Source organism: Equus quagga, chromosome 14, assembly GCF_021613505.1.
Source record: "Equus quagga isolate Etosha38 chromosome 14, UCLA_HA_Equagga_1.0, whole genome shotgun sequence".
Taxonomy (NCBI): Eukaryota; Metazoa; Chordata; class Mammalia; order Perissodactyla; family Equidae; genus Equus; species Equus quagga.
In genome coordinates, this window is record NC_060280.1 from 61,604,628 (window position 1) to 61,632,507 (window position 27,880).

The following is a 27,880-nucleotide window of genomic DNA, read 5'->3' on the forward strand; positions in this document are numbered from 1 at the left end:
CCCCGCCCCCCCCCCACCCCGCCCCCCACGGCGTTATATTCCATTGTGGTTCTGGTGCTACAGGCGAAATTCAGAAAAGGTAGGGGAAGACCTTTCATTGCTCTCAGGAAGAATTCAGTCCTGGGCCCCAAATGTGTACTCAACAGCAAATTGAATTAGGGAGAACCTGGCTGCCCCTCGACTACTATAATATTTCTTCCAAACCAGCATTTGGAAGTCTCTGGGTTCCCACCTCTTATTCTCACAGTGGAGTGGTCAGCATCATCTCCCAGCCTCTCCCCCATGCCTGATTCCTCACCCGAATTCTCACTGTTTCCCTTTTCCATTCCTGTCTCCACCCAGCCATCCGTTTCTCTCTGCAGCCTCTGCTGGATTTTTCCATGATCTGCTTTGTCTGTTGGTAGGGTGGTTAGGAAGGCTGCACCCCCAATAACTGGGTTGCCCCCATGCTCCCCCTTCCCAGCCCCAAGCAGGCCCTTTGATCCCTCTGTTCCACTGAGCACAACTGTGGTCCCTTCATCAAATGAGCACAGACTGAGACCTGCAGCAGCTCTGCCTGCAAGTCAGTCGCCATGGCAACCAGCATTCCCTCGTTCCACTGTGAAAAGAAAATGGCTGTTCTGGGCAAGGGCTCTGAGGCTCTATACCTAGCCTGTTTTGTGCAGGCCCCTCCTTCCTATCGGCTTTGAGAAGCTACATGCATTGAACCAAACATCCGTTAGCCTTTAGCTTTTAGATTTACTTCACCTTAGAAGAGCAGAGGCAGAAGGAAGTTGAATCCAAATGAATAAAAGCTGTTTTTTCTACCCTAAAACTGTATTTTTATGAGAAACAGTTATCTACTCCAAGCAGATAAATGAGGAACTGAATGAATACAGGAATCTGTGAATCTGGTGCAATGTGTTTTGTCTTATCGGTGGAATGGAATGACAGAGCATGTGGATATTCAAATAAAAATGCAGTGCAAGTAGCCAAGGGACACAGGGAGTTCCTCAGGGCATGGACTACAGCATTTCAGAAGAGTCTGACTAATTGGGATGAGGATGTTTGATGCTGTCTCCCATTACAGAAAGAGGTGTGTTGGTCCTAAGTCAGGAGATGAGGTGAGCATTGAGCATTTGGCATCCCCTTCTTCAAAATCAGTTTGCATCTTCATATTGAGTCCTTCTCCGTCCTTATTAAGCATGGTGGCTTGAGGGAATTGCCAGGAGACCCCTGTGCAGGGTTCTGGAGTGGCAGGCTTCCCTCTTAACATAGCCATGGGCACACTTCAGGTTGATATCCAAATGTAACTGGTTGGGCTGCTATCTCCGTGAATCCCAGAAGTGTGACTGCTTCGGGCAGGACCTTCTCAACGGGTCAGAAACATTTAGGGCAGAGGTCACCCCAGATCTTCCAGGGGCCCTCACACTATCTGATAGGGGGGTGGCAGTTCCGCAAGGAATAGTCTGCACCTTGTCCACTCTGGCTTTGGCTTGCACAACCGTGGGTACTTTGGTGGTGACAAGTTCTCAAAATCCAAACAACCTCCTCCCTTCCCTTTCTTCAAGTGAGCGCAGGGACTCCGCTTTTGAATGAAAGCTGTGGGTTTCATTCTCAAAACTTCGAACGCGTCTTTACACTGGACATTGTCTTTTCCAGTTTCTCTGCAGGTGGATATTGTTCCCAGCCAAGGGGAGATCAGCGTTGGAGAGTCCAAATTCTTCTTATGCCAAGGCGAGTTCCCCGGGTCCCACTGCGTTTCAGGAAACCCACCCAGCGGAGCAGAAGCCAGTGGGGCTGTGTGTGCGGGCCGATCACACGGCACCTGGGATTCTTGCGGTTGCCCAACCTCAGGGTCAATAGCGTGACCTGAGACCAGGGAATCTCCCAGGCCCTCTTCCTTCTCCCCTCACAGGCTGCCCCAACACAGTGAAGTCTATCATCTGGACTTCCGCTGGGGGATGGAGGAGCTCTAGGGACTTTCTTAGGCAAGTCAGCAAAACTCCAAGAAAAGTGAATCGCCCCCAGATTCCCCACTCTGTGTGCATCCAGAGTTCTGTAAATGACGATGGAGAGCAGTGCTGGTTCAGAAATAATACATCAGTGGGTCCACGTGAGGCTTATTTCTTAGAGTCCCCCGGAGCAGGAAAGTCCAAGAAGGTCTAAAACTTGCCTGCAAGAAAATTGAGTGCTGATATCTCTTTTGCTGGTATCCTGGGCTTTCAGGGTCTGTTGTGAATACCAATATTCTGTCCCATTTCCCCTCTCCCCCAGCCCCACAGCTCCGGGATTTGTCGGACCTAGTGTCCTTGTTTTTTGTTTAGAAAATATGCCCCATTTCCACAGCTCGGGTAATTATCAGGAAATGTCCTGTGGAGGAAAAGGCTTCAAATTAGACTTTGGATTCCCTGTATGTGACGTGACTGGGGTTTGGAACATGGAAGAACCAGGAAAGAGCTGAGCTAGGTGTGAACTGTGACATTTAGCAAGCCGCTTTTGGCAAGGAGGGGCCTTTAAACGCTATTATGATTTGCGTTGGATGAGGTGGCTTGTGGTCGCTGGATGTGTTCCCTCCAGCTCTGCCTTCATTACCACAGTTTAAATGATCTGGAGATGCAGCCGTGGAGCCCACAGCACATCTTGCAAATAGCAATATTTATGAAAGCATGATGGGCCCTGAAAGGAAGACTGCTTCATTTCCATACTAAGCATCTGTGCAGGGCTGGGTGGTGTGGGCCAGGGAAGGGCGCCGTGCAGAGAGGCAGGGCGAAGCCACGTCCGCCGGATCCAAGAGCCCTGCAGCCTGTTCTAGCTCAGTGTCTGGGACAGCTAAGCAGCAGCATCTGCCCGTCCTAGGATGCATCTCCTTTACGGCATTTAAGGAGACGAATTTGTCGGTCTGAGGCAGGGGGTGCTGAAATGACAGTCATGCCAGTGTGTGCGGGCAGATGCTAGAATAAAAGTGGGTGGAATCCACACTCCTAGACTAGCCGATGTCTCATCTTCTGCTCAGGAGACCATAATCTAAGCCCTCAAAAACGAGCTGCTCAGTTGGCTCAGATCAGCGAGGACCTGGAGCACAGGTCCTAGATACACTAACTCCTTTGTCCCTCAGGCTGTGAGACTGTAAACTCCTAGCTTGGTGCCTGGCTTCAACAAGCATATCTTCTCTTCCCTCATTAAGGATAGAACCACTATTAGAAATGCCAAGACAAGTGGGCCTTGAGTTCTCTCCTAGTACTCTAAGTGGTGTTATACATATAACAATTAAACACAGAAGCCACAATAGGGGCTGCGTCACGTTCTAGTGCAAATGGTCATCCCTCTCTGATCATCAAGTCTGATGATCTCTTGTTCAGTAGCTCTTCCTGAGTAGTCACTGACAACCTGGAGGGGACTTTGTCTTTTTCAACTTCAGTTCTTTGAAAACAATCTCTTCCTCTTTAGTGGCAGGAGATGCCAAAGATAAAGACATCTCCTGGTTCTCCCCCAATGGAGAAAAGCTCACCCCGAACCAGCAGCGGATCTCAGTGGTGTGGAACGATGACTTTTCTTCTACTCTCACCATCTACAATGCCAACATTGACGACGCCGGCATTTACAAGTGTGTGGTCACTGGCGAGGATGGCAGTGAGTCAGAGGCCACAGTCAACGTGAAGATCTTCCGTAAGAGCCTTCTCCTTCTCCATTTTCTGTCCTCTCCTCTGGCCAGGAAGACATACGGGTGGCAGACAGAGTGGGATGGCAGTAGAGGACAGGCTGAGGGCTTGACAGGGCCCCTTTTCTCCTTTCCTCTCCCTAAGTCTTCTCCGAATTGAGCTGAGAGCTTCAGTATATTCTTAAATGATCCTTGTCCATCTCAGAACTCACAACCCCAGTTCATGCTGGTCACAGCTACCTCCCCACTGGCCACCAATCTGTAAGTTGAAATTGCATAGCTCCCACAGGGCTATTATGGGTTCCCCTATCCCTTCCCTGAGTGTTGACTGACTGTGACACAATTCAGCTTTTCCCTTACTATTTCACTCTCCCCTGCTGGTAATGGAGCCCAAAGGCTCAGTTGAGTGAGGGATTATTATCTGAACACTGTGCCACTCAGAGCAGGCAGTTCCCATTGCCACTGAAACCCAGTCTGGAGGTGGCATCTCATTACCTTGTTATCTTGCATCTGTCTCATTGGCCAATGTAATGGTGGATGACAGCTAATGGAACGGTATTGATTGCCACAGTATTTGTTGCCATTAAGCCTGCTTTACTTCTGTTCTGTTCTTCAAAATTCTCTCTGCTGTAGGAAAGTTGGGGTTGGGGTACCAGACAGAGTGGGAGACAAGAAAGGACTGATGACTCCTATATTCATTGTAGAATAGGTATTCTACCAATTCATCCCACCCGTGTGTTGGATTTCACTGGCACCATCCCACACAGCAAGGGACCCTTGGTAAAGACACTCCTTTCCCTTCATAGACCCTTTTCTGCACAAAGTGTGATAAATTTAGCAGTCAGTGAATAGACATTGATTGCCAAACATTAACAACATATTTTCTTACTTGTGCCAGCTGCTCCGCCTGGCATCTTTGGCCAAGTACTGGGTGGGGCCCCCTTTTGTACCACTGTATATATGGATTGAATTGCCCTCAACTCAAATCCAGGCAGCATGGCTCCAGTGAAAAGGGATCTTTGTAGGAGAACCAGCTGTTTTCCCTCACTTTTCTCTTGCTCATTTTCCAGAGAAGCTCATGTTCAAGAATGCACCAACCCCGCAGGAGTTCAGGGAGGGGGAAGATGCCGTAATCGTGTGTGATGTGGTCAGCTCCCTCCCACCAACCATCATCTGGAAACACAAAGGCCGAGATGTCATCCTGAAAAAAGACGGTGAGACCCGAATTCCCTGGCAGCTGCCTTTTCCCCTGGGCCACCAGGTCCCCTAGGGTTTCCACCTCTGCCAGCCTCTCAGGCATCTCATCCAAACTCAGGTTCCAGTGTCCCAGAACCACATGCAATTCCCAGGTCCTGAATGGGTGTATGTCTATGACTTGTATATTCAGTCGCTTGACTTTCTCTCGAAAGAAAAAGACAGATTTCCAATAGACTTTTGCTCTTGGCTCTGTGTGAGAGCCAGGGACACATTTTCTATTTCAGCTTAAATCCCCACCCCGTAAGACTGAAGCTAGGAAAAAGGAAGGGCTCAGCCACCTGCCTGCAGATTCCAGAGTTGTCTGACTGATCCTTGGATGAACCTGCCTCTTGTCTCTTCTAGTCCGATTCATAGTCCTGTCCAACAACTACCTGCAGATCCGGGGCATCAAGAAAACAGATGAAGGCACTTACCGCTGTGAGGGCAGGATCCTGGCACGGGGGGAGATCAACTTCAAGGACATTCAGGTCATTGTGAATGGTGAGGCGATTCGTTCTTCCTGCTCTCTCTGTTGCTACAACTTGGGTCCCCAAAAACATTCTCTGTAATTTTCTCTTTGCTCTATAGAATATATCCTGTCCTGACGCACTCATCCATCTCACCTGAATCCCCAAGACCCTCTGTGGGCTCTGGCTTGTTTGTTTGTTTTAAATATAGTTGCATTTTGGGTCTCCCTCAACTCTGGGGGAAGTTCTGGAATGTCCTTCATTGTCTTGCAGCACTAGAAACTGTCCCCGTGCTTACCAATAAATTCTTATTCATCCTTCATTGTCCTTGATGTTACCGTAATTGTGAAGTTAGTCCCCTGGTTCAATGTTCAAAGAAAATATTATAATCAATTCAGGCCTCAGAATAGTCAGAATCATGGTCCATGGGCTTATTAATCTTAATTTGCAGTGTCAAATAAACACACTCGTGGAATCGATCTGACATTTACAAGCTGTTTACAGGAAATTATAATGTCAGTACTAAGAAAATAAGTAAATCATGGTTGAATTGTTTGGCAATTGATACATATTTTTTGCCAAACTCTCCCCCTCTCATTCCTTTGGTAAAAACATTTTGTGCACAGGACTGTTTATGACAGTTCCAGAGAAATGTCACTCTTTGGTGAGCTAGTACATTTCAAATTGGTATTAACCATTTAACCACCGTGAGTGGGAGTTTTCAACTTTTTACAGTATCAAGAGCCCCTTTGAACGTCAACTTCCACCAACTATGGTAGTTGTAAGTTTAGTATGCGTTCATTGAGAAAATATACAATGATAAATAGCTACTATAAATTGAATACCATTTTAGAATGAATAAAATGTATTAATATAGCTTCAAAGCTGTGCTATTGAAAAACATTATTGTTATATATTGTTATACATATAACAATGTTATGTATTGTTGAAAAACACTAATGCATGTTTGTGTGTGAATTATTTAGTCAGTGTACAGTAATTATTTAGTATACACCTCCATTTAGATCCCTTACACTAACTCTGCAGTTGCTCAGGACTTTTGACTCCCAGACCGTGACCCTCTGACCTGGGGTCCCCTAGAAGTGCCTGTTCTCTAGGCCACTGGGTTCTTTCAAGTTTTCACAACCACCCCTGACTGTCCTTCTTTCCCTCAGTGCCACCCACCGTCCAGGCCAGGCAGAGCATAGTGAATGCCACCGCCAACCTTGGCCAGTCCGTCACCCTGGTATGCGATGCTGAAGGCTTCCCAGAGCCCACCATGAGCTGGACAAAGTAAGAAACTGTTCGTGCCTTTTGTCACTAACTAGCAGAGAAGGGGACATCATCGGGCCTGCTCCATGTTGGCATTTCAATGGAAAGGGTATGGCCTGCTGGGGAATATCAACTCTGGTGCACAATGGATTCTTTTCTGAGGTTCTCTTGCCTTGTGCATTGAATTCCTTCATTTTCAGTTTGTGGGGCAGAACCAAGGTCGTGGCAGTGGAGGCCCTCTTTGGAAGTTTTGTGGGTGTGGTTTAGAGCCTGTGGACAGAGTCAGAGGTTCGGGTAGAGGAATCAGAGGTCTTCTGTATGTGGAAGCACAGCTTGGCTCTTCACTTTCTATGAAGACTGAGGCTTTCCCATGGGCTCAGTCTGCATTTTACAGAAACAAATTAAAAATAAACATCTTACCTCTGTGGTCAAAATCATGGTGCCTTTCATTTCTGCACCCTGTAGGGATGGAGAACAGATAGAGAATGAGGAAGACGAGAAGTACCTATTCAGCGACGACAGTTCGGAGCTCACCATCAGGAGGGTGGATAAGAATGACGAGGCGGAGTACATCTGCATTGCCGAGAACAAGGCTGGAGAGCAGGATGCGTCCATCCACCTCAAAGTCTTTGGTGAGGACACTGGGGGTCAAGGTCTCTGTTCTGCCACAATTCCTCTTACCCTACACACTCGTTCCAACAGCAGGGCCCTGTCTGCTCTGCCTCGGAATCTTTCCCAAATGCAACCACTTCTTGCCGTCTTCACCACCTAAGGCCTAGTCTGAGCCATCTTCCTCCTCTCCTGGTCAATGAGACAGCCTCCTAGCCGATCGCTCTGCCTCCTCATTGGTCCCCTTTAGCCTCTGCTACTTACAGTAGCCAGAATGACCTAAATCACTCCTCTTTTAAATGGCTTCCTATTGCAACCAGAATAAAATCCAGACTCCCTACCATGGCCCACAAGACCAAACCTGAGCTAGCACCTGCCTTCCTTTACAACCTCATTTTTCCTCCACGTTCAAAGCTCGCCAACCCCTCAGACCTTCTTTCTGTCCCTCACACATTCCAAGCTTGTTCCCTATCTCAGGGACGTTGTACTTACTGTTTCCTCTGCTTAGAATATTATTCCCCCAGATCCACTCCGAGCTGCCTTCTCATCCATCATTCAGATCTCAACGCAACTCGCCTTCTCAATGAATCCTTCCTTCACTGCCTGGCTAATGCAGCTCCCTTATCACCACTACCACCCCCATCCACCTCCACTAATCTCTTGCATTCATCTTACTGCATCTTCTTCATTGCACTCATCAGGAGCTGCACCGATCTCATTTACACATTGGTTTGGGGGGTTGTTTGCCTTCCTCCTTCACTAAGTATGTAAACTCCAAGATGGCAGAGTACTGGCCGAGTGATACATTGTTTTATCTCTGGCTCTTTAAACAACACCAGACTCATAATAGGCCCTTGGTAAATATTAGTGACACACTGGCTGGCTGTCTCTGTCTCCCATTGCTTCTTTCCCTGGCTTGCATGAAACAGTGATATAGAGGTCCTGAAAAGAGCCCCCACATCTCTACTCACTTCATCTTGATAAACTCAGTTAACTTCCATTCATTTAGAACTGAAATGCATTTTGATCTGACCTTGGAAAAAGAAATTATGGTGGAGAAATGTTTAACCTAGTGGATTTCAACTCTCTCTGCTCATTTTAAAAAACACAGATAAGCTGGTACACCGTTGACAGGGCTACTGGAGGACAGAGGCCGGAGGGGCAGCTGTGGTGCGTGCAGCTCTCAGGTGGTTACAGTGGGCCTGGGGAACCTGCTCGGGACCTGCTTGTTGAGCCTGATCAGGAGAAGTGATCTATGTTTGTAAACACAGACCTTTGAAAAGCAAGCTTTTGTGTGCAATTGGACCTGCTAATCACAGACAGATCCTATTTATTCATTAATGACTATTGGATTTAGAAACAGGTTATCAGTTTGGTTCAAATTAATTGTATATACTTGAGAGTGAAAGCTAACCTTCTTGGGAAATATTCTTGACAGTCTTTTCTCTAATTCAGACTGGTCTTCCCCAATCTCTCTGATTTTAAGTTTTTCCATATTATAGAGAAAGACAGATGCGTTTGTTAATGTATTCCTTCATTTAACAAATATTTCTCGAGCACCATTGTTGCTGGACCAAGGGGCTACAGAGATGAGTAGGAGATGGTCCATTGACCCTAAGAAGCACAAAGAGGGAGATAAACATATAAGCATATGAGTTATAATAGATAGTGTCAAGTCAGCAATGTTTGAGTGCCTGCTATGGGCTCAGCCATTGTCAAGTTTACAAAGATGAATAACTTGTACTCTCTTCTCATCAGTGGGTTCACAGGCTAATGTAGATGACCAACACTGAAATGTTTAATGACAACCCATTATAATAACTTCATAATAGCAGTATGCACAGTGCTTTATAGGAAAAGAAGACCTCTGGTCCTGTGGCTCAGAAGTTAGATAAGTGTTCACAAACCATGTGCTGTTTCACAAGTAGGAGTTTCCCAGATGGAGAAGGGTGGGTGAGCATTTCAGGCCGCACATGCACAGGGACAGACACAGGAAGAGCCCATGTTGTGCTAAATGTGAGCTCCTTGTGGACGGGGACTTGTGTCTGTTCTACTCACACATGTCCCCCCAGCTCCTACAACAGCGCCTGGCATATCATAGGCACTAGTATTTGAATAAATGAGTGAATAGCAGTTAGTTTTATGGGAATGAAGCATAGGTATATGGCAGGGAGACGAGCCTAGAAATGTGTAATCATCGCTTGTCTCAGGAAATTCTTTTAGATATTAGCTCCATAAAGTAATAATAATGATGGCCAGCCTGAAGTGAGCGCTTAAAATGTGCCAAGCACTGTGTGAAATGATATCTATCAGTTAGCTCTTTTAATTCTCAGCACAACCCTATGAGGTAGATTTCATTATCCTTATTTTATAAATGAGGAAAATGGGCACAGAGTTGAGTGCCCCACCCAAGGAGCCAGGATTCAAACCCAGGCTGTTGGCTTTTAAGTCTATTCCCTGAGCTAGCAATGGTAGTTACTACTCCATGAAACCCAATTGAACACATCCTATATCTGAATTACATATGGAGTGACTAGTAATACTCTGAAATTTGTGTGCTCGACCTTTAGCACCATGGATGACTTGGTTCCTCTGTGGAAGTACACTCAGTTCTAACTTAGCTGGTCAAAAACAGATCTCGCCTTCTCTTCCAAGCCTCTCTAGTGGTGATGGCTGCCCCAGGCAGGAGGTGTGGATAGTGAGTCAGGAGACGTGTGGGGCTATGCTAAAGTGAAGAGAATGGGTGAGGTCCAGGGGAGGAGCTGACAAGGCAGGGAAAGCAGGATGCAGGAATGGTGGCAAGGATTTGTCTTCTGACCTCCTCCCTTGCATGTATCCACTCCTGCATCACACACACACACACACTCACACTCTATTACCACAGTTTCTTTCCCAAGACTGCCACTGGGAGACTGTACGTTAGACAGCCAGGAGAGAAAAGAGGAGGGGTGGGCAGACTCCTGCAGAGACAGGTAAGAAAATCCTAGACTCACAGGGACCATGTCTAATCCAGCCCCCATCCAGAATGAGAATCTTCCTCTGTAGCATCCCAAGGAGAGTTCACACAGCCTCCTCGAAGTAGCCTGGCACCCCATATACGGTCTCCTTCCCCTCTCCATTTCACCTTCTTGACCTCTTTTCTCTCCTCCTCTTTCTGGCCTGCCTCCCCCATTGGTTTAAGACATGGATATGAGGGCCAGAGAACCAGGTGAGGAGGGGCTTGCTAGTTAAGGCTTCATCTTTCTTCCGCCCTTTCTCTCCCTCTCCTTCCCCTTCTGACTTGCCACTAGACACCAGCACTAGGGTGAGAAATGCGGCAGGTTCCCCAGCAGTCTGTAGCAGTGAGGTATAGGGGGAAAGAAACCTGTAGCTTAGATAGTGAGGAAGCGCTCCAAACTCCTGTGGCTTCAAGAAGGGATGGCAGGGGGCCGGCCCCGTGGCCAAGTGGTTGAGTTCGCATCCTCCTCTTCTGCAGCCCACGGTTTCGCTGGTTTGGATCCTGGGTGCAGACGTGGCACCGCTAGTCAGGCCACGCTGAGGTGGCACCCCACATGCCACAGCTAGAAGGACCCACAACTAAAATATACAATTATATACTTGGGGGACTTGGGGAGAAAAAGCAGGAAAAAAAAAAGAAAGAAGAGTGGCCACAGTTGTTAGCTCAGGTGCCAATCTTTGGAGGAAAAAAAGGGAGATGGCAATTAGTAAGAAAGGGACATATCTAAATTAGAGACTGCTATAGTTGTACCTAACTGACATCATTTTTTCCTAAGAAAGGGACACATTCTGGCATGCATTGCCCTAGTTATCTGCTAGAATCTCTTTTGACTAAGTACTTGCATCCTGTCTTCCTTTAAATTTGGGAGTGAATTTCCGTTGCTCCCCATGGGCCCTTCTGAAGAAGTATTTTTGTCTCCACAGATGCTTATTATGCTCTATAATGCTCGTGAGGTCTCATGCTGCTGTGGGCTGAGGCAAGTTCACCAATGGGCAGAAGCTTTGTTTAGCTGACCCCTTAGGACCACAGCAGCCCTTGCGAGTTACAGCAGAGGACAAATGGGGGCCTGAAGGAAGGTGCACCTGGTCGTGTCCAACCTCTCAGTCCAGGGAAGCAGGGCTCCAGAGCCCTCCTTGGGCCAGGGTTGCAGGAGCCTGGATTGGGGTGAGAGTAGACAAGGCTGGCTGTAAGTGGCGGGGTGCAGCACCATGGACGTACCAAAGAGGAGAACAGGCGTGCTTGGAAAACTCACTAGGATGGCTGTGCTCACAGGGTAGTACATAGGGAGAGACACGATGGAGCAATCTGAGACATTAAGTCCCATAGTGGCAGTGGAGACTAGAACAGGGATCCAAAGTCAGGGGCCCACAACACAGGCTAATTAAGATGGTGCAAGTACCATCTGCAGATAAAACCTGGACAGCTTCCTCTACATGCTGGTTTGCAGAGGGAATTGACCTTGCATCTGTCCCTGTTTGTCCCATGATGCCCATTGTCCCAGGGTAATTATTCAGAGCATCCCTTTTCACTCTCAAGAGTGCCCTGATTTGGACCATAAATTATATCGCTATCCAATTTCCAAGGCCGTCCTCTAAGCCTTCAGTTAGTTCTGACAATAGCCTTGCTTCTGGAGTGCAGAGAGGTTAAGTCATCAGTGAGAAGCCTGCCTTCCTTCCACAGCCTTCTGGAGACCATACAAAATTAGCCATTGTTAATAATGTTTTTAATAAGAATATAGTTTGCCTTTTTCTAAAGGCTTGCACAATGCACCCTTTGTCACCATCTGGGAAATGGAGCCACCAAGACCAAATATTAACAGATGTTAACTGTCCCTTGTCTGTCTTCTGTTAACCTCTCACTGCAGGGACAAAGTGCTGTGGGTCAGGAGAAGGTCAGCACTCGCTGTCTAGATTAGAACATCTGACTAGATTTCAGGAGGCCAGAAATTCAGCCTTCCTATGATTGCCTCCAGACCCCAAGACAGCTGTTCAGTTTAGTGAATTCAGTTGTTTGGCTGATTTTTTTTTTCTACTTTTCAATCTATGATTTTAACAGTATAGAAATTCAACTTTTATTTTACCTCTCTAAAACGTCCCGTTCAAGAGCACTTCCTCCATCCAGTGGGAGCTGTGACCTCCTCCTGTTTATCAAGAGAGGAACAAAGCCTTCCAATGGGCATGCGGACTTCATCAATTCAAATTCATGATCGTGTGGCCAGAGTGGATTGAGATGTGCCCATGTGCTAGCTGCCAAAAAAAGGATTTGCTCAGCAGGCTGTTAGGACAGATTAACTTTAGGAGAATCTTTGAACTATTTGGGTAATTTTATATAGAAGCAGATACTTGCTACAGAAAGTGCACAGCCCTATCATTGTTTTCTGTTTATTAAAGAATCAAGGGCCCCAACTTGGAGGATGTCTACAGTCAGTAGATTATGAGCCCACTGGGCATTACTGTATGACTTTGAATACAAAAGAAATGCAATTCTTTCACAAATTATCTATAATTCTGATTTATTTATTTTTTTGTTTGTTTATCTAGCCTGGCCTTTTTCTCTATTAGTGAAATAAGTTACATTTGTGCAGCATTATCTTTTCTCTTCTCTGGAAGGTTTGGCAATTTCAGAGTATAATTGTTTTAAATTGGGAAAATTCAATTTTCTCTAATGTTTTAACATTTAACTCAGCTTTTGAACGCTCGTGTTTTCTTACATTACCTAAAACATTTGGAAAATGAACTCATCTCCACTCATCCCTTCCCGGTCCCAGCCCACCCCAAGCCCCCAGAGAGTTACTCACCGCATTTCCTTACTTGAGTTCATGCTAACACAACTCTTCTAGTCATTAAGAATCTCAGAATCATCTGCACCCCTTCTCATTCCTTCTTTTGATTCTTGCCATCCCTACTTGCCCTCCGTTCACTTGCCACATCCTATAAAACCTTCCTTTAGCTTCTCTCTCTCAGCTGCCCTTTCCTTTCTGTTCACCCCACCCCCAACCACCTCATTCAGGACTGTATCACACCACATCTGGGACATTGCCAGAGCTTCCAAATTGGTTTTCCCACCTCAAGGTTTTCTCCATGCTTCGTCATCTTGAATTTTTCCCGGATTAACCTTCTTGAAATACAAATGATCGTTTCATTCCTCTGATCCAGCGCGGTCGGTGGGGCTCCACCAGCCACAGTATAGAATTGAAGCAAGCACTTTAACCAGGCGGTCAGGGCTCTCTGTGCCTGGTCCAGCATTGTTTCCCTCTGCTCTGATGCACAAACACGCAACTTGTGCCACGCTGCTCTCTCCCCAACCCTCTCCTCACATGTTCTTGCTTCTTTGCTTTTATTCAAAAGTTTCTGCACTTGGAATAACTCCATCTCCAACCTAAAGTTCCTCCTACCGAAAACCTCATGGCCCAGCCCAAAAGCTGTCTCCTCATGAAGACTCCAGCCAGAGGAGTGCTCATCCTCTGCTCGGTGCCTCCTGCATCCACTGCCCTTAGCACTTTTATTATATAGGATGTTGTTTTTATTACCATCACTTAGATGTTTTCATATGCCTGCTCCATTGTAAGCTCCTTGGGGTTCAGCTCTTTATCTCATACAACACCTAGAGTAGGCCTTATACTTACTTAGTAAGTAGATAACCTTTGTTAAATGGGTGCATGTTATAATATAAACCAAGAAAGCTAAAAAAAATCAGATAAACTCATAGAAATATTTTGCCTTTTCAGCAAAACCCAAAATCACGTATGTAGAGAACCAGACGGCTATGGAACTGGAGGAACAAGTCACTCTTACCTGCGAAGCCTCGGGAGACCCCATTCCCTCTATCACCTGGAGAACTTCCACCCGAAACATCAGCAGCGCAGAAAAGGTATAATGTCGCCCAAGAGTTTCAGGGCAATGGAACGCAGACTCAAAGCGAATTGAGTCTGTATCATGCCCGGTTCTCTTTGGTGAGCCAGAACATGGGATGTGGTCACCATAGGCCACAGCCTGGTCCTATGGCCTCTCTCCCCTAGCCTTCCTGGATGTAGCCTGGTCAGCATCCCCTGGCAATGGAAGGGGCACAATTCCTTGCATAGATTTGCAGGGGTGTGATGTTAATGGGCATGGTCAAGTTAGACGTTCTGGGGAGGAAGGAGATGGTGATTTTCAAACCCAGGGTTATGAAGCTGTGAGGAACAAGGGAGAAGCCAAGATCCTGGTGCACCAGGAGATATTATCATCATCTCAGGAGCACCCAAGAAAGTGTCTCCCGGAAATAGTAGGGATCAGAACGACCCTATTAATTCTTTTCCTGTGTTTTGTATACTCATGCTATACATGCACTATATGCACAAAAGCTTGGTTGCCTTTGTGTCTGCCTGTATTCTCAGTCACATTTGGGTATCATTTTGTTCTAAAGGCAAAAATAATTAGCAGTTTCGATATGATGATGATTACACTGAATTCTACAGTATGTCCACTGAGAGTTTAAGAACATTCTAGCAACCTTCCTGGCGAATTAAAATGACTGGGAAGATTTAGCTTTAAAGCACATTGATTTATAGGGCACCGGAAAGCCATCTTTATTATTGACAATATATAAAAATTGAGGTGACCCCACACCAGGCAGCCCTTTGCTCTTAAGTGGGCCAAAAGCAGGAGGAGGAAGCAGTTTGGTTTTAAAGCAACTTAACTGGTTCTCTTGTGGCACTTCTCCAATTTCATCTCGTGTATCCTGTAGTGATGGGCCTCATTTTAGTTGGCCAAAGCTTTGTCACCTATTCAGGAGTAATGGCCTTAGCCTTAAAGAACATTTATAATGGATCGTTTATTGACCAGAATGTCAAAAATGATGGATCTTCACTCTTCTGCCTGCCTAAAGAAAATCCATAGAGAGGGTAAACTCAAATGAAGCCAAAAAGGGATAGTGTGAAATACCAGAACCCAATTTGGGATCTGCATTTGAGGAACTGATTTCTGTCCCACTAATAGGAAAGAAAAGTCAAACAAAAGGAACAGAAATTGCTCTTCCAAAAAGCCCATTATTTTTTTGCAAGTTTTACCTCCTGAGTTGAATTCAACTTAATGAAAGACCAACTGAGGAACTGCTAAGTATTTTTGAAACTTGCATATGCTGTTTGATATTGTGAAAACCAACTGGATTAAGAAATGTGGTGTTGACTTGGATACTTTATCAACATTGGGATTAAACCCTCAGCTCAGATTTCAGCTCCCATTGTGTGTGCTACTTGGATTGAATGTACATTTCAGGGCTTAAACCACAGGGCTGCTGCTTGACAGATGTTTCCACATCATGCTTGAGAGTAGATTTGTCCAGAATGGCCCAGTGTATATCTATGACCTACAGCAAAGGACAGAAATAATATCTATCCCAGGTGAATGATGCTTTTAAATTCTATATCTTTTCTAGGAATAGCTCAACAACCAAGCTAGACTAGAAGGGTTATTAAGATTTGTGCCTGCCTCAGGTCCTTTAATGGGTTGGCACTTCTGGCTTGTATCTGTGAGTTCGCTTTTGCAGAATGAGATCAAATAACCAGGCACTAATACACACTCATATTTACTAAATATTGAGACCGAAGGTCTCCAGTGGAGACTGTCTCAAGCCAAGTAGGACTGACTCGCTTTTTGTATAATGCAGGTATCAGTGTAGACCATTTGTCTCAATTGGAGATACTTATTTAAGCCCAGCCACAAGGTTGTGTTGTGGTTCCTTTTACTGTGGACGGCCTTCACGTCACTTGAAGTGACGTGACTGGAACATGAGTGAATCAATGTTAGAACAAGTCCTCCAAATCAGCCGGTGATGTGACACCAGATTAACATATTTGCCAAAATGAAACCCTGTATAGAAAAATTGCCATTTTCATGAATTAAATATTGACATCAAAGAGGCATGATGTCCATCTTATACAGTGGATAGCTAATAACTCAGAAAACAAAGGGGGCTATTCGTGGGTGGGGCGGACTCCAGATAATAAATTTCCCCTTTACTTTGTCAGCCGCGCCTCGTGTTCTCCTCCACCTGAAGTTGCATTATATAGAATTAGGGATCAGAGTCGCTGAATTGTGGCAGTGGAAGAAAACAGTTTTCTTTTTGAAATCAGGATGATACGCTAAGCAGATAAGGATAGACAGTTGTATCTATCTGCTAAGGCAAAGTGGCCTCCTGAGAATTTGATCTCATAAAATGCCAGAATCCTAGAAGGTTGGAAGGAAGGCTCCCTTTGAGATTACCTGGCCCCGTCTGTCACCCATTTCAAGCACATCAACTAGAAAGTCACTCTGCCCCTCCCTGAAGGGTGATAGTGTCAGTCCTCAGCAGGGCCTTGGCCAATGCTGACAGTCAGGGAGATCTGTTTCCCCGCCCCTTTCACTTCTCTGTCTTCCCATCTCTGCCACTCTGTCCTTTGTAGGAGAGCCACTAAATAATTTCGAATCCTACGTGATTTTCCTTTTGTCAGTCTACTCTTCTTCCCTTTCACACACCCAGTTGTTTTCCCTGTTTCTCCTATATCATGGTTCCCACACCCCTTACCTAGTTGTCCTGTACTAGATAGCTTTAGTTCACTAGTGCTGCCCTAAAATTTTGTGGTGCCCAGTGAAACTAATGCAGACTTCCCTGCGGTAATTGCTCCCTTGATCTGGACATTATCCTGCAGTTAAAGTTACATCAGCCCTTCAGCAGCTTCCTCATTCTGTGGCCTCATATTGCGCTTGTGGTCAACTAAAATGCTCAGGTCTTTTCCACATGAACTGCATTTAAGCCACATAGCCCCTATCCTATTCTTTATGCAATTGATTGCTTAACCAATCATGCAGAATTTTATATTTATTTCTGTTAAAACTTGGATTTTGTTTGTTGCAACCCAGTCTTTCTCTTTGGGGTCACACTGGAAGCATCCTGTACATTGCAAGATATTTAGCACCACTATTCTCCTTCCCCCTAAATGCCAGTAGCCACCTCTAATCATCGTGATTATAAAAAATGCCACATGGACAAATACCCCCTGGCTTGAAAGCAACTGTCTTTCCAACCAGTCAAGACTGACTTTCATCAGAACTGTCCTTAGAGGTCTGTGGGTCCAGAGCATTTCAACCTACATGCCCCCCCTATTTTATTTACGTATATTAAAAGTAATGAGGTCTAGCAGTCAGCGGTGACCCCAGCCTAAGCACAAGGCCAAAGGGCAGGCAAATTAGTAGCCTTTCCTATGCAACTGTCATCTAACGTTTATATTTGCTATTGCTTCCAAACGTATATGAACACTTATGTGAAATATCTTTGTCCAAGTCCCTGGTAAAAATGTTGACTGGGACAAAGTCAAGTACAGAGCCCTTAGAATGCCACCAAGGCTTCCCTCTGGGACACTGGCTCAGAAGACAGAGCACCTAATGCCAGATGCCCTGTCATGATTTTGATGACTTTCATGGAAGGCTCAGTGATTTCTTTAATGAAGTTAGTTACAATATAAGCTAATGAAAGCAGCTTTGTCTTGTGCTTCACTGCTTAGTTGAGTCAAGTATTAACCTTCTTAAGAAAAGAAGAGAGGGGCTGGCCTGGTGGCATAGTGGTTAAGCTCAGTGCATTCTGCTTCAGCGACATGGGTTCATGGGTTCCCGGGCACGGACCCACACCAATCATCAGTGGCCACGCTGTGGTGGTGTCCTACATACAAAATAGGGGAAGATTGGCACAGATGTTAGCTAAGAGCCGGTCTTCTTTAATCAAAAAGAGGAGGATTTGCAACAGATGTTAGCTGAGGGCGAATCTTCCTCAGAGAAAAAAAAGAAAGAAAGAAAAGAAGGGAGAAAAGGCTTTCAATCATAGACACATATTAATGACTTTCTAATGGAATATTGATGCTCTTCTTCATTAAAAGTAAAAGAAAACAAACAAACAAAAACCAGTGCAGTGAGCCTGGATGTCACCCCCTATCTTTGATCATGTCTCTAGGTTCAGTCCAGTCCCTCGTTTGAGACTGATTTTTATCAATCTGTTAAGCGTCAGCTAGGTGAGTTGGTTTCCATCAACAACTGATAATAGCTAGGCTAAGTTTGAATCATTGAAGTCATTAGCGTAGACCATCTGTCTGAAAGTTAATGCATTTCTTAGTGGTCACTATTATGTGGACCAAAAAAAAACTGAATGTCATAATGGGTCAGTTTGATCAATGTTTATGGAGGTCATTGCAGACTTTGCAAAGATGGTTTGTGCATCCATATCATTTCATTACTCGTCTTACCCAGACTCGTTTTACATATTGCCAGGTATTTGAGTGAGCAGTGCTAAATTCCTGGGACCATTTACATACTGAGTGAGACCCCTGGATGGTGATTTGCATACTCTCTCGCTGGCAGAATGAATCTATTGTATGCTTATTTGAACATCACTGTGCCTTTGAAATGACTGGTAAAGGAAAGCACATGAAGCCTTAACGTCTAAGGAAAAGGAGAGGGGTGAAGTGTTGAGACCAAAAGAGATAGAAAAAATGAAATGCATTTCATGAGCCTTCAATCTTGAGCTGACAGAGTATCCCACAATTAAGACAGATTCTCTGAAAACTGGAGCTTTTTGTCACCTGGAAGAATTCCTCATTCAATACAAACCAGGTGCCTGCTTTTAAACGTTGGAAAAGATGCCTGCATTAGCAATCAAGGGTCTGGCTTATCCAGGATGTGGGCAAAAGTCTAACAAGGAATGCTCTACGGTTAGTATCTAGATGCTTCCCTTTAGTTTATGTACATATTCCTGCAGACTTACGTAAGATAATAAAACATGGGGCTATTAAAAGAACCTGGCACTAACAATCTTTGGAGCGGTACTAATTATATCCTAATTTATTTTATGCGTGTATAATTGCACGTCAGGTTGTCTTAAAGTAGGCCACACACCCTCACCAAATTGTCAGGGTCAAAGCACATCCTATCATTCCACCGAGCGCAGGCAGGAGGTCAGGCTACTAGAAACATCGTGTTACTAGCAACTACTTATTCTAAAAGCCACAAAACCATAATGATTTGGGAGAGACAGAAGAAGAATCCTATCTGAAAAACAAACAACTCCATATGATATAGCCCCTAAAACAAAATATCTTGATTCATGCAGCCCTGGCATGTGACAGACAAGCTTCTAAGTGATTTGGAACTGGGAACCACTTTGACACATTGGCCCACTGTTACTTTTGTCTGTGCATGTTCCTCTGTTCTCACTTTCTTCTTCTTTTCATCATCATGTGACATCATCCACCATTTCCATCTTCATTTCCCACAAAAGCTACTTGCATTTAGTGGATTCTTACTAAATGTTTGCTAACTCATTTGCATTCCCGGGATTGCATTGCTGTGTCTCTGGCATTTTTTCTATCCTTTTTCCATCTGAACGTCAGGAACAATCAGGCAGCCATGCCATCTCATAAAAGAACAATGCAGGTAGGATGTTTTTGACTCCCGGTATGAAAACAGAAAAACTGTAAGCAAAATAGATTCCCCAGTGCCAGATAAATAAAAAATCTAGATGTGGGTAGGAAAATTCCCAAACCTCTGTGTTCCTGAGTTGGCTCACTCCTTTGTGAATGCCGCATTTGATGACGAGGGTGCACGCTTGAGTCCGCATGCCGTCTGCACATCCTCTGCCTTTGAGAATGACCGGGGCCCTACCACAACACTCACAATTTGGTATCCTCAAAACTTCCTGACTCATAATCTGAAGGACTTCGTGCTTCTCATTCCTAATGTGCCTCTCTGCTCCTTTCTTTGTTCCTTTTTTTAAAATAAAAATTTGATTTTGAATAGGATGCATGCAGTTATAAAATGCATGAGCACAAAATGGCATTAGTATATTTGTGATAAGCCATCTAATAAAATCCAAAGGAGGAAACCTACTCTATAAGTATCTCTAGATTATGTGATTAGAATTAGTAGTGTCACCTAATACTACGAGGAATATTCAAGATGTTTTGGGAGAGGAGCAGTCTAATATGTCAGCTGGTATCCATACATATGTCCACCAAAGATTAGGAAAGCTTTTACCTTTAAATTGTACATCATAATGTGCATAAGGGGGGAAAAGCTGAATGTGAGCTAAGTCCTGAATTAAATTGGGTAATAAACACACCATTGAAAGTGGGCCTTGGAAAAAGTTCTGAATTAAAAAGAAGCTGCATGTGCACGGAATGCAGTGTGATACATCAATTCTCTAAAGCAACATGTTGTAAAATTTTACTGCTTTCTTGTTGTGTTTTATATCTTGTTCTCTCCAGGCTTCGTGGACTCGACCCGAGAAGCAAGAGGTATAGCTTACCTGACCACTAGCCAGTCTCTAGTTTTGAAAGCATTACAGTTTAACTCACCCTTACGCTTTAATAACCAGACATGCTAAACTAATTAGTAATTTAGTTAGAATACAGAATAGGTCAATAGTGGTAGACATTACTTAGTAATAGTGTCATTTTAGGATGAGCAAGCAAGCTGTGTTGGGAGTGGATGAACAAATCTTTATTATTTCTTAAAACTGGATCTTATTCTCTTGCTGGTGCTGGTAAAATCACATCCAGGTAATTATACTTCTAGCAATAAATTGCCCCAATTCCCAGGCCAGACATTTGGAAATGATGCAATTTTTTGACTCTCCCCTGGTTGATGTGGCTTTGGATCATAAAGTCACAGTGTTAGTGATCTAAAAACCCACTCAGACCTTTTCTTTCCAGCTCAACTCATCTTGTTGCTCGCTTATTTTATAATGATTGGCCTTGGCAAATTTTCACATCACATTTCATCTTGAAGCAATGCAGATGACATCTCTCGTTGGTTTTCCCAAATTGCTAAACATATCTATGTTACTTTTATAGAGCATTAAATTTATGAGATTAAAATGATTTGGCACAAATGGTTCTGGTTTTTTTTAAGTCAGTAGCAATTAACCTTTGAAATTTCTCAGACTGCTTTCTTCAGTTTAGGTAATGTGGGACTTAGCTTGAAAACTGAAGCTAAATATTAATCTTTAGATTTTTGTTCCTACACCAAGACCCTACTTATGATCATGCCTGCCATTTGTTACCTGATGTGTGTGATTGACAGAGAGTGAAATAAAAAACAGAATGCCTTAGATGAGCTTCAAGGATCTGATCTATAAATACTTTTTAAAGAAGTGGGTTTTGTCTCTTCTCCAGATGGAACTTTGATATTATGTGATACCATAAATGCAGAATATGACAGTCCTATAGACTGTATTTTAATTAGGTAAATTTATCCTCTTAGTCTTAGAAATTATAATTCTTCAGCACACATAAGTCATGTGTTCAGGTCATAGCTATAAATATTTAACGCTGTTTAACATTTAAAAGTTGACTGCCTGTCCCCAAGCACTGACATTAGTTTCTCCACATGAAAACACTGCTGTCGTCAAATCTAGTTCATTATAAGCTCTCTTTGGGTCCTACCTTCCTCCATGTCATGGGACTGGAGTTCAGTGCACATCCTTGCTGAAATGTTTTCCTCCTAGGGCACAGGAATCGCTTACTGCCATCACAGGCTGGTGTCCTACTGCCCCAAAGTCACGGACCCACTGGGCTTGGGGGAGGGAGGGAACGAAGGTTAATTATCAGCCACCCCTGAGCAGCTACACATCTCATTCTGCTTGGCCTTGTACATCTTCCCCCTGTCATTGTGATTTAGACCTGGCTAGAGGAGAGGGTAAGATTTATTAGGAGTATTAAGGAGATGTTAAGAGAATTGTTATTATAAGCAGAAGTAATAGGTTTACTCCCAGGAAAGCAGACTCCTCACTCCATTTTCCAGAAGTATCCTTAAATCTTGAGTAGCTCACTCTGGACATAATTGACTTTCAAGTGAGTGCCACCCCTGGGGCTCAGAAGTTCCATTCCCTCCTACTTGTCTCATTCAGAGATGAAGACCATGAGTCCAGAGGAGCTCAAAAGAAGACTTGGGTTATGGCTAATTTTACTTTGTAAGCTCTGAAAAGCCTTAGTACTTGGTCTGGAAGAAAGGAGACAAAAATGTTTTGATGAGAAGAATAATCATAATTTCCCTCCATGCTATTTTGCAAAATGGGGTCTTCTTGCCATAATGATCTTTGCCTTCTTGCCCAGAGTTTATCTGCTTCCTCCATGAGCCTGGACCATCCACATGACTTTGGGTCTAGATGGTTTGTAGGTGGCACTTGTCCTGGTGCCAGAATAAAGCATTTCAGAGAGACATAGTCTGGTCACACTGGAGTGTATCTTTGTCCCTCAGAGGGAGAACCAGGCATCTGGCGCATAATCCGGTCATCAGTCCTGTCATGAGCCACTGCAAAACAAGAATTCTCTACAGAGGGCTGCCTACTGGTCTGTTGGCATCATTAAATGAGAAAAATTTCCACATAGAGAAATTTAGAAAAAGAGACTAGACAGAAGGAAAAAAAAAAGTGTGCTGTCAATGCAACCATTTCTTGAGCTTCTCTTCAACCATTTTCTAGATTATTCTGAGTCAAGACTGCTCATGCCCCACTTTGTTGTTATCTGTTAATGTTCTCCTCTTACCTACATGACTTTCTTCGCTTCTTTTGCTGCAATATCTCTTCCTTACAGAAATATTCTCTTGACTTCCCAAAGATTCTGGTCAGTTTTCCATGTTTGTGCGTGGTGGCCCCAGGACAAGTCCTGTCCGTGTGACAAAGAATCACAATAGTTCAGTCACTGGCTGGTGTCACTGTCAGCAGAACCTGTGTTCTCACTGAGATAACCAGAAAGGCTAGGTGTGGACTTGAACCCCCTCTGCCTTTGTCCTGCTGTGTTTTGGGCAAATAGGAGTGACAAGCAGGGCAGGTCAGCCGTTTAGAGATAATTGCAGGGATGGCTTCACACTCTCAATGCCACTAGTTTAGACTGATGGGTAAAGATTTTGTACGGCACATGAGAATCGCCCCTGGGATGTACCAGCACAACCCTGTCAGCCCATGAGCAAAGGAGTCCCAGGCTCTAGTTTCTTTAACAAACTGGATGTCTTAAGGCTTTCTGACGGAGTCCTCCACACCTGTATGTTGTCATCTCTCATTAAGGTGTAGCATCTCCTGGGTTGGAACTTCTTGACCCATCAGCCTCACAGATTTACAGGTCAAATGGGAGCTGAGAACCACAGGCATCCGGGCATTCCTCTCAGAGAGGAGTGGCCCTCCCAGCAGCAGCAGGCAGTGATGACTGTGCTTGACCATTCTGCCTCCTTGCGAGCACTTATGTTCTAGCTTCCAGAAGTGAAATGTGATGGAGCTTAAGTGGATTAGATCTATCAAGGACAGCAAAAGGGACTTCTTGTGATAGATCTGCTGAGACTGCACTCAAGGCCAGTGGTGCCTACTTTTGGGCTTCCCATCCTGGCTGCTGTGTGACACTGCAATTATACATTTCAGGCTTCCAAACCAGCAGATCAAAAGAAGCTGAAGCCGAGTGTTCTTTCACTCTTTAAAGGCCCAGCCCCATGGGATGACAGATGCCAAATGCAGAGCACTCACTTGTTCGTCTCTACAGAGTATCATATGCTAGAGATAAGAGTGTGGCCCAGCCTACCAGAACCAAGACTCCTTCTTCGGATTACCAACTTTCTTAAGGCTCTGAACTGGGGCCACATGCTCAGACTTTTCCTAGGCCATCAATCATTTTACTTAGAGTGTCAAGGGGGGAAACCCCTTGGAAATATTTCAGTTCCCATTGCTTAGGGATCATGTGTTTATTCCCTTCTTGACCGATCCCTGTAATTCTAGACACTCAGGAAGCCACTCGTAGTATCAAGGGCTAGAAAATGGTGGTGACTGTGGTGTCAAGGATCCCAGATCTGCCTGTGAGTCGATACCACTGTCCCTGGAGGGCGCCTCCCAGCTCAACAGCTCCTGAACTCTCAGTTCTTGGACTTTTTTTTTGAAGGAAGCATCCAGGAAAGTGAGGCATCTGCAGAAATACACTTTTCTTGTATAATTTCTTATATTTGAGTACATTCGGATTTCCCATTACATGTGCAGGCACCGTGGAACTGGCAGAGGAGCAGACTGCCGGAAGGAGAGGATGGAGGGTGCAGGTTTCCCAGAATCTCATGGGGCAAGGCTGTTGCTGCTAGAATATCTACTGCCCAGGGCTTTTGCTTCCATTTTAGACATACTAAACAAAGTCGTCTTGGGGGACCTTGGTTGTCCTTGCCCCAAACCAATCTTGGCACATAGTCTAGGCTGCTTGCCGTAAACTGAGTCCCATTTTCTGTTTTGGATACACCCAAGTTCCCATGGTGCTCTCCAGAGCCTCCCCTGCTAGTTGGTACTTAAAGTAAGACATAGACATTGGCACAGAGAGGAGAGAGGATGTGAGACTGGTCACAGACAAGAGATGGCCTGGTCTCCTAGCCCCTGCCCTGCCTCGGGCTCTGACACTCTCCCTTTCCCCCCGGCAGACTCTGGACGGGCACATGGTAGTGCGCAGCCATGCCCGCGTGTCGTCCCTGACCCTGAAGAGCATCCAGTACACAGACGCTGGAGAATACATCTGCACCGCCAGCAACACCATCGGCCAGGACTCCCAGTCCATGTACCTCGAAGTGCAATGTGAGGAATAACTGCGGAAAGATGAGGGGAAGAAGGGCCGGGCAGGGTTGGCATGAAAGGGAGGAGCAGCAGCTAGGACCTGAGCTGCACCCTGTGAGCTCTGCTCACATTCCCTGTGTTGGTTGGCCCTAGGGCATTTCAGCACTGTATCCCAGGGTCACCCCCCTCACACCATTCCCAGGCTTCCTACAAGCCTGCATGCTCTTCAGTCTTCTCATGTAGCTCACAGGCCGACCTCTATTGTGTGCCAGCGCTAGCTCTGCTTCTGTGTACACTCACCTTCCCAGTGCCAGGAGGCAGGATCTATGGGGCCCCATGATCATGGCAGTCTTCCTGATAGTCATCGCCATTCATTGCAGATGCCCCCAAGCTGCAGGGCCCCGTGGCTGTGTACACTTGGGAGGGGAACCAGGTGAACATCACGTGCGAGGTATTCGCCTACCCCAGTGCCACAATCTCATGGTTCCGAGATGGCCAACTGCTGCCAAGCTCCAACTACAGCAATATCAAGATCTACAACTCCCCCTCCGCCAGCTACCTGGAGGTGAGTCGGGGTGGGGACAGGCACAGGGTGGAGAAGGCACAGTGTGACAATGGATAGGCTCCTGTATGCAGCTGTAATCTTCTCTGTTGCTTCTCTGGCATGTCCTGAGCAGGAGAACCATGGCTGGAGAAGAAACTGAGCCTCAGCACAGCCACCTCACTCTTCCTGTGTCCCCATCAGGGCCTGGGAGGCAGAGTATGTCTCTCCCAACAGCCCTTTTCTGTTCTCTCTGGTTTGAGGCTAGGCTAGAGCTAATGATTCATGTAATATTGGTTCTATTCTTTGCTAATTTAACCCAACAAGTAAGGATCTGAGTTGGTGGGCATTCCATGGGATACTTGTAACCCAAGAACTCCTTCTTTCTAAAGGTGACCCCGGACTCTGAAAATGATTTTGGAAACTACAACTGTACTGCAGTGAACCGCATTGGACAGGAGTCCTTAGAATTCATCCTTGTCCAAGCAGGTGAGCGCCCATTACAGCTGCACCACCCTTACCCTTGCTGGCCCATTCTGTGTCCATTGATGATGCCAAGAGAGCAGGAAGTAGAGAGGGCCAGAGCCAGCAAAGCCAGAGGATCAGGGAGCAGGGAGCCAATGGAGGCTTGAGGATCTGGGCATGGAGCATGTTGGGAGAGAATTATATAGGGGGGTGGGCCAGGAGGACAGTATACAGGCAACAAGATTCCCAAGAGTGAGCAGAAAGGAGAGAGACATGCTTCATCATTGGGAGTTGTGTCCTGGGCCAAATTGGGCTCACCTGGGTCTCCCTATGTGTCCTCTCCACAGACACCCCATCCTCACCATCCATCGACCAGGTGGAGCCATACTCCAGCACGGCACAGGTGCAATTTGATGAGCCAGAGGCCACAGGCGGGGTGCCCATCCTCAAATACAAGGCTGAGTGGAGAGCCATGGGTGAGGAAGTGTGGCATTTCAAGTGGTATGATGCCAAAGAAGGTAAGTCGGGAAGAGTCATCATTTCCTTTAGAAGGAAGGGTTACTCCATGTTGGGCACACACTCACCCCTGCGTTCTCCAGATCCTTGCACCCTGGCTGCCTTTTTGGGTAGGGTGGCATATCACTCTCACCTACTGGGGGATGCCAGGTGCCAGCACCTGCCATCCTGTTCATGTCCCTCTGCTGCAGCACCATCACTGTCCTCCCAGAATTGGGACATGGTCACATCTCATGTAGAGTGGTCGTCCTTCTGCCCCTTGTGCTTCAGGACCTGGTTCTCATCTGCCAGGATGGATGAGACCGTGTCAAGCACATTCCAGAGCAGAAGCCCTGCTTAGGTGTCGAGCACAATTGGATGAGCACACCCTGCACACTTGGGTTACGTGTGCTGTGGGTTCTCTGACGTCACCCATCCATCCTACTTGGTTATATTCAAGGACTGTCGTGTAATTATGATATTAGCCAAATAAGCAGAGCCAGCCAGACAAGTCTGCCCTTAAATCAATCCTGTGATATATTTCCAAACTAAAGATTTAAAAAATGACCCTTGGATGACTGCAATTTGAAACTTCTGAGCCCAGACTATCTTTCCCTGAGGGTTGAGTATATTTAATGTCTAACTCTCCCTTTGGGGTGTAGTTGGACTAACTCAGTGAAGTATGCTTTGTTTCTGTAGAAATCTTTAATCCTGGCCCGATATGTGGTAACGAGGGTGGAAGTGGGAATGGGCTGGGGCGCAGTGTCATAGCCATTCAAAGACAGCTTCCAACCCAGTCTTACTGCAAATGTGTTCTGCTGCAAAGCTTGCATCACTCCTTCAGCTTTGGGGAGGGTTGGAGGGGGCCGAGAGGAATTTCCGTATAATCAGAAACAGAGCATGAAGAAGACAATCCCTTTACCTTCCCAACTTCCCTCTGGAACCTCATACCAACTTTATGGCAGGTTGATCCCATATTACAGTTTGTCCAACACGCTTTTTTTTTTAACATCACTTCTAATTATTTTTTTATTGTGGTAAAATATACATAACGTGAAGTTTACCATTGTAACCATTTTTAAGTGTACGGTTCAGTGGCATTAAGTACATTCACGTTATTGTGTGACCATCACCACTATCCACCTCCAGAACTTTGTCGTCATCCTAAACTCAGTACCCATTAAATGATAACTCCCCATTCTCTCCTCGCCCCAGGCCGTGGCAACCACCATTCTATTTTCTGTCTCTCTGCAATTGCCTATTCTAGGTACTTTATATAAGTGGAATCATACAGTATATGTCCTTTTATGTCTGGCTTATTTCACTTAGTGTAGTGTCCTCAAGGTTCATCCACATTGTAGTGTATATCAGAATGTCCCTCCTTTTTAAAGCTGAATAATATTCCATTGTGTGTATATACCACAGTTTGTTTATCTGTTCATCCATTAATGGACACTTGGGTTGTTTCCACCTTCTGGCTATTGTGATCAATGCTGCTGTGAACATGGGTGTACGAATATATGTTCTAGTCCTTCCTTTCAATTCTTCTGTGTATATACCCAGAAGTGGAATTGCTGGATTAAGTG

At 45.3% G+C, this 27,880-nt stretch overlaps 1 protein-coding gene across 15 annotated transcripts in view; it reads left to right on the forward strand.

Moving 5' to 3' along the window:
* NCAM1 (neural cell adhesion molecule 1) overlaps positions 1-27,880 on the forward strand; it is a 302,954-nt gene that overhangs the window by 233,590 nt on the left and 41,484 nt on the right. For 8 of the 15 annotated variants that reach the window (XM_046638569.1, XM_046638570.1, XM_046638572.1 and 5 more), the window contains exons 2-13: positions 1,642-1,716; positions 3,430-3,648; positions 4,711-4,854; positions 5,240-5,377; positions 6,519-6,636; positions 7,081-7,247; positions 13,950-14,092; positions 20,490-20,519; positions 24,664-24,814; positions 25,174-25,358; positions 25,727-25,823; positions 26,147-26,317. In XM_046638569.1, the coding sequence (XP_046494525.1) occupies positions 1,642-1,716; positions 3,430-3,648; positions 4,711-4,854; positions 5,240-5,377; positions 6,519-6,636; positions 7,081-7,247; positions 13,950-14,092; positions 20,490-20,519; positions 24,664-24,814; positions 25,174-25,358; positions 25,727-25,823; positions 26,147-26,317 (1,638 nt within the window). The remainder of the gene's footprint in view (positions 1-1,641; positions 1,717-3,429; positions 3,649-4,710; positions 4,855-5,239; positions 5,378-6,518; positions 6,637-7,080; positions 7,248-13,949; positions 14,093-20,489; positions 20,520-24,663; positions 24,815-25,173; positions 25,359-25,726; positions 25,824-26,146; positions 26,318-27,880) is intronic. The other 7 variants (XM_046638571.1, XM_046638582.1, XM_046638575.1 and 4 more) reach the window with 1 other exon arrangement.